Source organism: Hipposideros armiger, unplaced genomic scaffold, assembly GCF_001890085.2.
Source record: "Hipposideros armiger isolate ML-2016 unplaced genomic scaffold, ASM189008v1 scaffold_119, whole genome shotgun sequence".
Lineage (NCBI taxonomy): Eukaryota > Metazoa > Chordata > Mammalia > Chiroptera > Hipposideridae > Hipposideros > Hipposideros armiger.
The window spans coordinates 693,307-706,180 of record NW_017731469.1 but is presented as its reverse complement, the minus strand read 5'-3'; the positions used below and the strand labels follow the sequence as shown (position 1 = coordinate 706,180).

At 36.8% G+C, this 12,874-nt stretch overlaps 1 protein-coding gene across 1 annotated transcript in view; it reads right to left on the bottom strand.

Annotated features, from left to right (window-relative positions):
• Positions 1–12,874, bottom strand: part of TEX11 (testis expressed 11) — a 132,394-nt gene that overhangs the window by 25,455 nt on the left and 94,065 nt on the right. Inside the window, exons 22-23 of the mRNA XM_019647972.1 lie at positions 11,839–11,955; positions 5,475–5,547 (exon numbers count right to left, since the gene is read on the bottom strand). Of these exons, the coding sequence (XP_019503517.1) occupies positions 5,475–5,547; positions 11,839–11,955 (190 nt within the window). The remainder of the gene's footprint in view (positions 1–5,474; positions 5,548–11,838; positions 11,956–12,874) is intronic.

The following is a 12,874-nucleotide window of genomic DNA, read 5'->3' as shown; positions in this document are numbered from 1 at the left end:
CCAATAGAACTTTGATGGATCACTTTTTTCTTTTCTATTGAGTTTATGTTTTGTTTCTGGTTCTGTTTTGTATATGCTCAACAAGTTATTCCCCCTTGGTAGCAGCAATGACTGGGAATGTGGTTTTATGGCCTTACCACCTGGCAATTTCTCTAAATGAATTAATGGATTACCTAGTCTCTGACTGGGTAAGAAACAATAGACAACTTAATCTGCTAGTTTTGTTGTTGTTTTATTTGTCCATTCTGGGCTCAAATTATTATTTCATGCCTGCTGGGAAGGGGAACAGCACTCTGCTATTTGGACTGGTGAGTTTTGTGTTTACTCTTGACATGTAGTTGAAGTTGCAGATCTGAACCTATAAAATCTCTGTATGTCTGTGTCTATTTGTCAATAATTGAGAAGGCCTTCACCTTACATTCCTATCTCTGGAGGGTATTCATAAATTATATAAAGTCTCCCTACATTAAAGGAGTTCTGTTCTACGTGATTTACAGACATCAATAAGCACTTATATACAAATATTCTTAAAATTCCCACAAAAAGGAAACTTAACTTCAAACTAAAGGTATTCTTGCAAACAAATTCTAAATCAGAAACATTTTAAGAATCCAAAGTTAAGGTAAATCTTTGGCACATGAGATTATCTTAATAATTTTGGTTTAAAAGAAAGATGTGGGCTGGCCGAGTGGCGCGTTGGTTAGGAGTTGGCTTGGGACGCCAGCTCTGAGCAGCAGGGCCCCGGTTCAGATCCCACATGAGAGAGAGTGACACTGCGCCCTCTACAGCTAAGATGGTGAACAACAGCTCAACCTGGAGCTGGGATGCTGTGAGTCGCCGGTGATGGCGTAGGCTGCAGCGGGGCTGCAGTGGGCTGCCATAAGCTACCGTGAGCGGCCGGCAGCTGGCATGAGCTGCCATGAGTTGCCATGGCCGTCCAGTGGCCCGCGACCGACTGCTTCACCCGGGAAGAGCACAATGATAATACCAACATGGGCCAGTGAAGCAATGTCCTCCACCACTAGACTGAAGAAGAAAAGGAAAGCAACTTGTTTGTTCCCCTCCCTCAATTCCCCAATAAAATAAAATAAAATAAAATAAAAATTAAAACAAAAAGAAAGATGTATCTTTTTTGGTGATTTATTTGTGTAAAGTATAAAATAAACATACATTTTATTTTACTTGGGTCTGTTTTTCATAAATTTATACAGATTTGCTGATTAAATGATGGTATATATTACTCATGTATAACATTTAAGATTATGAAAAATGTACATTGCATTCAACTAAAATTAAATCATTGCTGATAAATTTTTTATTTCAGCAGTAACTGTTTCGTAGTATGTTAGATTTAAGATGATTTCCAAGACATTTAGTTAATTTAAAATGTTGGATTGATATTAAATTAGTAATCACTGATACTAATATAACTTTTAAGTAAAAAAGAATACTTAAACATTTATTACTAAGCATAGCTTTAAGTTTATATACTCTTGCTTCCTATTTTTATATGCTATAGGGAGACAATATCTTTGAGGCATGTTAATGGATGTGCTCATTTTTCCTCTTTAAAAGGTATGAGTGTGGCCATAGAAAGCTGTATTATTTGTGTTCATGAACTCTGCTAGCCCGCTATAATGCATATGGGTGAGATACAGTTCTCAATTACACCCATGTTTTCTCTGTGAAATAGAAATTATTTTGGTTAAAAGTTACAATTAAAACAGAGACCAAAGGGATGGTTACCAGGAAGGAGGAGGTGGGTGGACGGGTAAAAACGGGAAGGGGAATATAGTCAATAATATTGTGGTAAGTTTGCACAGTGACAGATGGTAACTAGAATTAGTGGGGTGATCACATTGTAAGGTATAAAAATGTCAAATCACTATATTGTACACCTGAAACTAATATAGCCAATATAAGATTGTATACCAACTATATTTACATAAAAATAAATTTATAAAAAACAAGTGGTTGAAATTATATTATGAGAAATAGTGACAAATGGATATGTGATTTTGTTTTTAAAGGAAAATGTAGTTTATTCCTAAAGCAGTGGTTCTCAAACTTTCTGTTCTTAGGATCCCTTTGCACTCTGAAAAAAATTATCAAGGACTTCCAAAGAGATTTTTCATAGGTAGGGTATAACTATTGATGTTTATCATATAATTAAAACAGAAAATTTAAATATATGTACTGATTGAATTAATTTGAGATGAACCCACTGTATAGCATCAATTTTTAAAAAACACTTTAAAAATTGAGATTATGTCACATTTTTGAAAAGTTCCTTAATGCCAGACTTACTAGAAATAGCTAGATTCTCATATCTGCTTCTGTATTCAATATATTACAACATCACACACATCATGCAACCACTAGAAAACTATATATGTTAGTATTATTATGAAAATAGTTTTGACCTGACAGATCCCCTAAAAGGTTGTCAGTTTGTTCCGGATATAAAAGAGCATAATGAAGGACAAACTTGGAAGATAAATTTTATTTGCCTTGGTTTAAACTAGAGTCTGAAATAAAGCTCTGTAATGCATCAAAATGTAGCAAAGTTATCTTGAATTTGATGGGCTTTCTTCTTTAGTTTACTGGTTAATGCCTTTACTTCCAATATGAAAAGCTATTCTTTAGCTCCTATGTAATCTGCCTAGATAGTAGATTCTGTATTTTATCAGAATAATTTTCTAATCCTTATGTTGTCTTTATATCTTTATTCTTGATTATTTAATGGCAAGCAAACATAAAACAATTTGCTAATTTATCAAAGAGCTAAAGTTCTTTAGAACTGTTACCTCTTATGCTTATTTTAAAATGTTTTCTTGTCATTTTGCTTAGATAGATAACCAAGTAGTACTGTTTCTCAGGCACCCATGATCTTGTTTTAATCACCTCTAACTGTTTGAGTCTGCCTTGCAAAAAGTCACACCCCAAATATAGAACATAAAATAAAGTTTTCAGCTTATCTTTTAAGCTTATAATTATCTTTGAGATTTACAAAAAGGGTTTTGGAAAACTGCAAAGATTTATTCTTTCTCCTCATAGAAAAATATAAAAAGTAACTAAGTTTATTCATCAAATGAACTGGAAAATCTCAAATATGTGGAAATTAAACACACTCTTAAACAACTCATGGATCAAAGAAAAAAATCACAAGAGAAATTAGAAAACACATAAAGATGAATGAAAACAAAAACAACATATCAAAACTTATGGGATACAGTGAAGGTAGCACTTAAGAGGGAAATTTATGAGTATAATGACATGTATCCACCATTACATTGGGTTGTCGGAAAAGTCATGACGCATTTTTGCAACGAAAAACAGAAAAGATACGTCATGACTTTTCTGACAACCCAATAGTATCATACAGAATAGTCTCACTGCCCTAAAAATTCTATGTTCTATCTATCCATCCCTCCCTCCTCAAATAACCCATGGCAAGTGGTGATCCTTTTATTGTCTCTATAGTTTTGTCTTTACTTGAACGTCATATAGTCAGAATCATTCAGTATGCAGCCTTTTCAGATTGGCTTCTTTCACTTAGTAATATGCATTTAAGTTTCCTCCATGTCTTTTCATGTTTTAATAACTCATTTCTTCTTAGCTCTGAATAATATTTCATCGTTTGTCATACCACAGTTTATATATTCATTCATCTACTGAAAGATATCTTGGTTGCTTTCAAGTTTTAGCAATTTGAATAAAGCTGCTGTAAACATCCATGTTGTAGGTCTCTGCCTGGACATGAGTTTTCATTTCATTTGGGTAAATACCAAAAAGGACGGTTGCTGGATTGTATGGTAAGATTATTCTTAGTTTAGCAAGAAACTGACAAACTGTCTTCCAAAGTGGCTGTAATACTTTACATTCCCACCAGTAATGAATGAGACTTCCTGCTGCTTCACATACTAGCCAGCATTTGTTATCGTCAGTGTTTTAGATTTTTGCCATACTATTGTAATAAGTGTGGTCATTTCTCATTGTTGTTTTATTTTGCAGTTCCCTAATGACATAGATAAATGGACCATAGAGATACACACATATCTAAATATATAGAGTTTAGCGGTGTTCCTACAAAGAAGAAATGGATTTTTCAGTAGACAGCTAGCATTTTGACATACTTTTAAAATAAAAGTCATTGAAGCTATATGCATTTCACTCTAAGTACTAATTTAGCACTTTAGATTCAGTTATGAGGAATTTTCATTATCATTATTTTCTAGATAGTCTGTAGTTTCCCTTTTTAAATTTCCAAGTGGTAATGGGTTTTGTTTCTTGATTCCATTATTAATTTCTAGTGTTATTGCACTGTGATCAGGTAAGGTCATCTGTTTTTATTTATGTGTCTTGGAATTTAAGTTATCCTTGTGATCAATTTTGTAAATGTGCAAAGGTCACATGAAAAGAAGATGAGTTTTCTATATTCAGGCAATACAGTATATTTCTATTAAATCTTCTATACTAAGTATCTTATTTAGGTATCTTCTAGCCTTTCTTTTTGATGTTTTTATTCCTTAAACCCTAATCAAAGATTAAAAGAGGTGAATGAAATTTTATGTGTTTATGTTCTTCCTTATAATTCCTATAGCTTGATACCAAAAATCCAAAGCTATCACACAAACACAAGCAGAAAATGACAGACCAATAATTGAGAATTATTAGGAAACCAAGTTCATCAATATTTTAAAAATAGTAACACACTGACCAAATAAGGTTTATTCCAGAAATGCAAAGATGACTGAATTTTAGTACAGCTATTATTATAACTCAATATATTAATACATCAAAAGAGAGAAACCATGATTATCTCTGTAGACTCTGAAAAGGCATATAATTCAATTCAATATCTGTTGATTTTTTAAAATTCTAACTATAACAGCAACAAATAGATAAAATATAAAAAAATCTACTCTATAAGGTGTGCAAATGTCTGTTTTGTATACCTGAAATTTAAAAAAATAAACAAACAAAACAGAAACAAGGTCATTTTAAAAAGTCTGTCTAAACCTAAAAGCCAATACCATCCTTAACAAGGAAACAGTAGCAAGATACTATATAACTACCAAAAGTTTACTACTTTGATTATTTCATAACAAAATGCTAGCAGTATCTGATATCATGTTTGTGGCTTGAAAAACTATCGTACCCTATGCTCAGTGTTACAGGTTGATTAAATTAGACATTAAATCTAGTGGCCTAAGAGCAACAATGTCATATTGAACAATAATGATCATAATTTTATAATCAATACTATACTTCCATAGAAAGCAAGGTGAAAAATATTATTACTCCAAGCAGTGTGTCATGGAGTCAAAATATAGCCCTCCAATGGGGAAAAATTAGTTCTTAAAGAATCATTTGACTAGTTACCAAATACTGCAGTGGAACACATTTCTGGGTTATTCAGATTTCAAACACCATTCATAACTGCATTACCAAACTCCCAGTTCCCACTGTACCTGTTTCTTTCAGGATATTCCAGATTTTTCTGCATTCATGGATCTGCTCAAGTGCACGATTCAGTAACATGGTCTATTGGGCAATAATGTAACAAAAAATTAGTCTCAAGCAAACAAAACTTTAAACAAATTAAAATAACTTTGATATCATTTTCATTAAGCACAATGAAAAATAAAGTGACAGAAAAATTATAGCTTAAACTGAACGTTTTGGGATTTATCTAGAAATATTAGCCTGTATTTGTACTTTTCCTTAATGTCCTGGGAAAAATGAAGATTAAATAGAAAATATGAACATTATTCATTTCTTTAATAATCTAAGACAGAAGAGAAGTGCTTCCAGAATGGTGGTATGAGAAACTACAATGAACCCTTTCCCAGTAAAACAACCATAACCGAAAATTATGGTGAAAATTATAAAACAAAACCATGTAAAGTCTCAGGAAATTGCCCTAAGGGCATACAGCAAATCTATTCCAAGAAATCTACTAAGTCTCAGAACAGTGGGCATCAGTGGCAATTGAACTTCGATCTGCTCACCAACCACCCCCCCCCACCCAGCTCAGTGTGATGGAAGCGCCATCTTAGGTGGGTGTGGCCAAAAAGATGGCGCTCCCTCTACCATCAGCTTCCAGGCTAGGGATTCTCAGAGGGAGCAGGCTGCCAGCACTTGTCCTTTTCCCCAACCCCACGTCTGTATTGCAGAAGCTCTATTATAAACAAGCATAACTGGGAGGACTGGAGCTGTCTTCCTCAACTAAGTACCCACTCCATCCCAGGCATGGCAAAATGACAATACTAGGTCTCAACTGCCCTCACCTCAGTTTGCTTACAGGATTGGGTTTCCATGCTGGGAGAGATAAGCCAAGAATGCCAGGGACTGACTCCTGCCCACCCCCACTCATAGAGCTGGATTGTTACTCTGATAGAAATGGGCCACTGTCCCTGCCTCCAGCAACAAAACAAGGGATACAGAGTTTCTGCTCAGGAGGAGGCAAGCCATTAGAAAAGTGAACTTTGTAGCTCTCCCTAAAAGGACTGACTTTAATTGGAACAGAGCATGGCAAAGTTCAAGTCTAAGGGCACACAGAGATCTTAGTGTTGAGCAACTAAGAGGACACTGGTAGATCAGTATCACTAAGCAAAACAGTAGACCAGCTGGAAGTTTACAGAGAGAACCAGTGGAAGATAAAGTTAAGGAGATCCCTTCCCCTTCAAAGGGGCTTTACTTTAATTGTCAGACTGTGGAGCAATTTATGCCAAAGAGCATTTTCAATCAATCTCAATCAATCTCAATCAATCTCTCCCTCTCCTCCTCCCCCTCCCCCTCTGACCACAGTGGAATAAGATCAGGAATCAATAAGAGAATAAAATTTGGGAAATTCACAAATACGTGGACATTAAACAACATATTCTTAAATAAACAATGGGTCAGAAAAGAAATCACAATGAAAATTAGAAAATACTTCTGAGATGAATAAAAACACAATATCCCCAAACTTATGGGATGCTGCTTAAACAGTGTGTTAGAGTCTGAATGTGTCCCACCCAAATTCCTATGTTAAACTCCTAACCCCAAAGGTGAATGTATTAGGAGGTGGGGTCTTTGGGAGGTGCTCAAGTCATGAGGGTGAAGCCCTCATGAGTGGGATTTGTGACTTTTGTAAGAGCTCCCTAGCCCTTTCCACCACGTGAAGACACAGCAAGAAGGTGCTGGTAGTGAACCAGGAAGAGGGCCCTCACTAAAGAATGCACAACCATTGTTCACTGGCACCTTCATCGTGGACTTCTAGCCTCCAAAACTGTGAGAAATAAATTTCTGTTGTTTATAAGCCATGCAGTCTATGGTGTTTTGTTATAGCAGCCACATCAGACTAAGACAGAAAATCGGTACTGGGGGTGGGGGGTGAGGTTGCTGTAACAAATACTTAAATATATGGAAGCAGCTTTGGAATTGGGTAATGGGTGGAGTCTGGAAGAGTCTGCGGTGGACGCTAGAAGATGTCTACTCTGCTGAATGGACTGTTAAGGGCAGTTGTGAGGACCAAGAGAAAGGAAAGCGGTAGAGAAAGCCTCAGTCTTCTTAGAGACTGCCTAAGTGGTTGTGAACAGAATGTTGGGAGAAATATGGACAGTACAGGTCATTCTGATGTGCTCTCAGATGGAAATGAGGAACACTGGAAACTGGAGAAAGGCCACATTTTTGTTATGAAATGGCAAAAAAGCTTCGCTGAATTGTGTTTGTGTCCTAGTGTTTTATAGAAGATAGTAATTTCTAAGCAGAATGTTGAAACATCAGCCTGGTTTCTCTTGAATTCTTATAGAAAAAGGTGAGAAAATATTAATGCTTTAAAGGTGGAATTGTTAATCACAAAGGAAGAAGAATTTTAAAACTGTGAAAATTCTCAGCATATCAATATGGAAAGGAGAACGCCTGTTGGGGAGTGAATATCAAGGGTTTGGCTGATTTTGATAAGGAGATTGCTGTGGACCCATATCTCAACAGAAGTTAAGAGTTATTAACCAAGACAATGCACATATTAGTTAGACAACTAAACAGAAGCCAGGACTACTGACCAAGGCAATGAAAGAGTAACTCTGAAAGCCTTTCAGAGATCTTTGGGGCTGGTCCTCCCATCACAGGCCCAGTGTGCAAGGGCTAGTAGGGCAGAACCATTTCAAAGGAGGCTCCAGGGAGGTCCCAAGGCCTTTCCATCATGTAAGGACACAGCAAGAAGGTGCCAGCTGTGAATCAAGATGAGGGCCCTTGCTCAAGAATGCGACCATGATGGTACCTTGATCTAGGACTTCCAACCTGCAGAACTGTGAAAAATAAATTCCTGTTGTTTATAAGCTAACTACTCTGTGGTATTTAGTTATACTATCTCAAACAGACTAAGACACATTGCTTAGAGAGAGAATTTATAGCTGTAAAAGTTGATACTACAAAACAGATATCTCAAATCAATAACCAAACTTCCACCTTAAGAAACTGGAAAAAGGGCCAGCCGAGTGGTGCGTTGGTTAAGAGCTGGCTTGGGACGCCAGAGGGCCCCGGTTCGGATCCCACATATAAGGGCCAGTGACACTGCCCTTTACAGCTAAGATGCTGAACAACAGCTCAACCTGGAGCTGGGCTGCCGTGAGTTGCCGGCGACGGTGTAGGCTGCAGCCACTGCAGCAATGGGTTGCCATGGGCTACCGTGTGTAGCCAGCAGCCAGCATGAGCGGCCAGCAGCCGCCAAGAGCGGCCATCCAGAAGCCGGCGACTGATCTGCCTCGCCTGGGAAGAGCGCAATGATGGTGCCAACTTGGGCCAGTGAAGCAATGTCCTCCACAACTAGACTGAAGAACAAAAGGGCAGCAACTTGTCTGTTCCCGTTCCCCCAATTCCCCAGCGCTGTTCCCATCCCCCAATTCCCCAATAAAAATCTTTAAAAAAAAAGTATCTAGAAAAAGAGCAAACTAAATCTTAAGCAACCAGAAGGAAGAAAATAATAAAGATTAGAGTGGGACTTAATGAAAGAGAGACTGGAAACATAATAGAATAAAAATGAAACCATAAGCTGGTTCTTGATAAAGATCAACAAAATTGATAACCCTATATAAAAACTAACCAAGAAAAAAAAAGAGAGAAGACACAAATGACTAAAATTAGGAGTAAAAGAGGGGCCATCATTAAGACCTTCCAAAAATAAAAAGGATGATAAAGGAATGCTATGAACAACTGTAAACCAACAAATTAGGTAACTTGGATTGTAATAGACACATTTCTAGAAACATAAACCACTGAAACTGACTCAAAAAGAAATAGAAAATCTGAATAGACTACATAAAAGAAGTAAAAAATTCTTACTCTGGAAACTACAAAACATTGTTAAAAGAAATTAAAGAATAGAATAGAAATATATATTGAAATATATTCCATTTTCATGGGTTAGAAGACATAATATTGTTAAGATTACAATAAATAATCTCCAAACTGATCTGCAGGTTCAGCATAATCCTAATAAAAATCCCAGCTGGCTTCTTTGCAGAAACTGACAAATCAATCCTAACATTTATATGATAATAGAGGGGAACAAGAATAGCCAAAAGAATCTTGAAAAAGAAGAATAAAGTTGAAGGACTAATACGTCACTACTTCAAAACTTATTACAAAGCTACAAAAAAATCAAAACAGTGTGTTATTGCCATAAGGATAGACATAGACATCAATGAAACAGAACTGAGGTTCTAGAAATAAACCTTCTTATTTATGGTCAATTGATTTTCAACAAGGTGCCAACACAATTCAATGGGAAAAAAAAAAAGTTTTCAACAAATGGTCCCAAGACAGGTGGATTTTCAAATGCAAAAGAATAACATTCAACTCCCATTTGACACCACACACAAAAATTAGCTCAACATGGATCACAGACCTAATGTAAGAGCTAAAAATAAGTCTGTTCAAATAATCTGGGACAGGGGTCAGGATACTCTTCTGTAAAAGGTCAGACAGTAAATATCTTAGGCTTTGCCAACCACATAAACTCTCTTTCACATGTTTTTTCTTTATTTTAATTTATAACCTTTTACAAATGTAAAAACCATTTTTAACTCTCAGGGTATAGAAAAACAGGCCATGGACTTATTTTGGCCAGCTAGCAGTAGTTTGTTCATCCCTGTTCTAGGAAAAAGTTGTGGTCCCTTGATAAATTACAATTACTTTATTTTTTAAAGAATCCCTCACTTCCTCCTGACTCATACTCAGGAGAGTAGAGACAATTTTGACAGGATTACGCAGTCTATCTGTGGTCCTTCATCATCTACCTATTTGGAAATACTCCAATTTATGAGGATTTAGAGAACAAGGAACAGATGTATTTAAAAGAATTCAATAAATCCTCATTAGAGAGACAGAACATGATTCATAGGGACAAGACTTAGATGGTAAAAGGCAGAAGTACATCTATAATTATCTAAATAGATATCCTTTCAAAAGCAAAGAAGATTATAGAAGGGCTACTAGGTTAGAGCGTTCTTCAGAAACATAAAGGTGTGCAAGAGAAAGAACACAGAAAAAAAAGAACAGTTGTTCGAAACAAAATAATTTAGGACTGTACTTAAGAGTTGGAGAAATTTCCCTCAATTTGGTCTCTATTCACTGAGATACAAATTTTAACAAAGTCAGGACTGCCAACTTAAAGGGAAAACTCTTGAAAAGTTAAAAGCACTATGCAAAACCAAGATGTTAATATTTTTTAGTAAGGCAAAAAACTCTACTGAGAATAAAATTACATTTGCCCTTACTTGTTAAGAAGCTAAATGGTTGATCCTGGTTTTGCTCTGGGGCACATAGATTATTTTCTCATCTTTTACAATGCAAAGGTTTCTAAAAAGAGTCCCCTGTACTCCCGGAGGTAAGGACTTTGTCTTCTTTATCCCCAGTGCTTAGCACAGTGCTTGGCACTCAAAAGGTTTTTGAGTTGAACTCAGCATGGGAAGAGAAACGAAGGAAAATGTGTTGGCACAGAGCTGTGAGAGTCTGTTCCAGATCTAAGAAATCACATGAAAGAAGAGATGAACAGAAGGAAGAGAAGACACAGCAAGAAGGATTTGATATGAATTGGAAAGTAAAGAAGCTGGCAAGTATAGGAAATTCGGAAGGCTTTTTTTTTTTTTGGTTTAGATAACAGGAAAAAGTAGAGAGGTCTAAATCTTAAAATCACCAAAAAATGCTAGTGGTCCAACCTGGAGACAATTTTCTTGGCTTGAAAGAAGGAATGTAAAGAACAAAAAGCTAAGCAACACGCTGGTGTATGGGACACTGGGATGGTGATGTTCGTATCTCCCCAAAGGGGTGGGGTTTAAGAAGCTGAGAGTGGAATTCAGTGAAAAGTGGAAACTCCATCTCCTGGTTGCTAAAATTGAGTTAATGATAAAATACTTAAGGATGTGGGCCAAAGAAAGCAAATACAATTGAGAGAAGCAGCACAAACCACATAAATAAGGTCATATGGCTATCAAAGCTGTGGCTTCCTAGAGAATGTGTGAAAGGAAACCAAAGAGAAAAACTCCTGTGGACCACATATGATCATACAGAGACGATGAAGATAAAGAATATTTAAAAGCAGATTTGGAAAAAGTGGTCCATGGGAAGGACATTTTCAAAGAAGAGATGTCAAAATTGTTAAAAGAAGAGGCGAAGCCACATGACCTTTCCTCAGGAAAGAACTGGCCATTACAAACTTTTGAAATGAAGATGCTGCCAGAAGGGAGGAAATGATTCTGTAAATAGAGTAAAAAAGAAGCGCATCAGGGAAGGCAAACACACCAAACAGCACACTGAACTCTTGTCTTTTATTTGAAGGTTGCATATTACCTGTTCAAAAGGTGTTGAAGCTCTTCTCCCTTGCTCTAGATCCAGTGAAGATGCCATCAGTAAACATGTTTTCTGTGAAGTCAGAATGACTTCATCCCAAGGACAAAGCTGGGACAGCTGATAAGAAATAACCAGAACGTCAATGAATAGTGAGAATTCTGCCAGGTGAACACAAACAATCAGAATGAAAATCAGCAACATTCTGTCTGAACGGGAAAATTCAGCTGGAAAAGCACATCTCACCTTAAAAATTATATAGACTACAACACTGATCTGCGGTTTTAAATTTATATTACTTTCCATTGTTTTTCAGCACCTTTCTGGAGATAAAATGCTTCATTTCTTCACAATTTTCCTACCTTTCCCAGTGACAAGTGCTGTCATTTGGCTCTGCATTTCTATCTAGTTATCTCCTTGGCTTATGTTGTAATTTCTAAATGTTTTTTCCCCTTTGCATTAAATAGAGCCGAAATGAGTACATATATTGTCATGGTTGAAAGAGACAATGTCACATCTTGACAGGCATTAGGCATAACCTCACCATTAAAACATGTCCTCTAGCTTTCGAAAAGAACTCCCTGCTTTGTACTAAAAGAAAACTCTAAGCTACTTGGGATTCTTACATGGAATCCTACTAGTGCTACCACAAATGTCAAAACTAAAGCTAATCCATTTGACCTAATTAAAGTGGCAATTATACCTAAACTTCCACAGATTATTTCTTTTTTTTTTTTTAAAGATTTTTATTGGGGAATTGGGGGAAAGGGAACAGACGATTTGCTGTTGTTTTGTTCTTCAGTCTAGTTGTGGAGGACGTTGCTTCACTGGCCCAAGTTGGCACCATCATTGCGCTCTTCCCAGGCGAGGCAGATCAGTCGCCGGCTTCTGGACGGCTGCTCACGGCGGCTGCTGGCCACTCATGCTGGCTGCTGGCTACACAGAGTAGCCCATGGCAACCCACTGCCACAAGGGCTGCAGCCTATGCCGTCGCCAGAGACTCATGGCAGCCCAGCTCCAGGTTGAGCTGTTGTTCAGC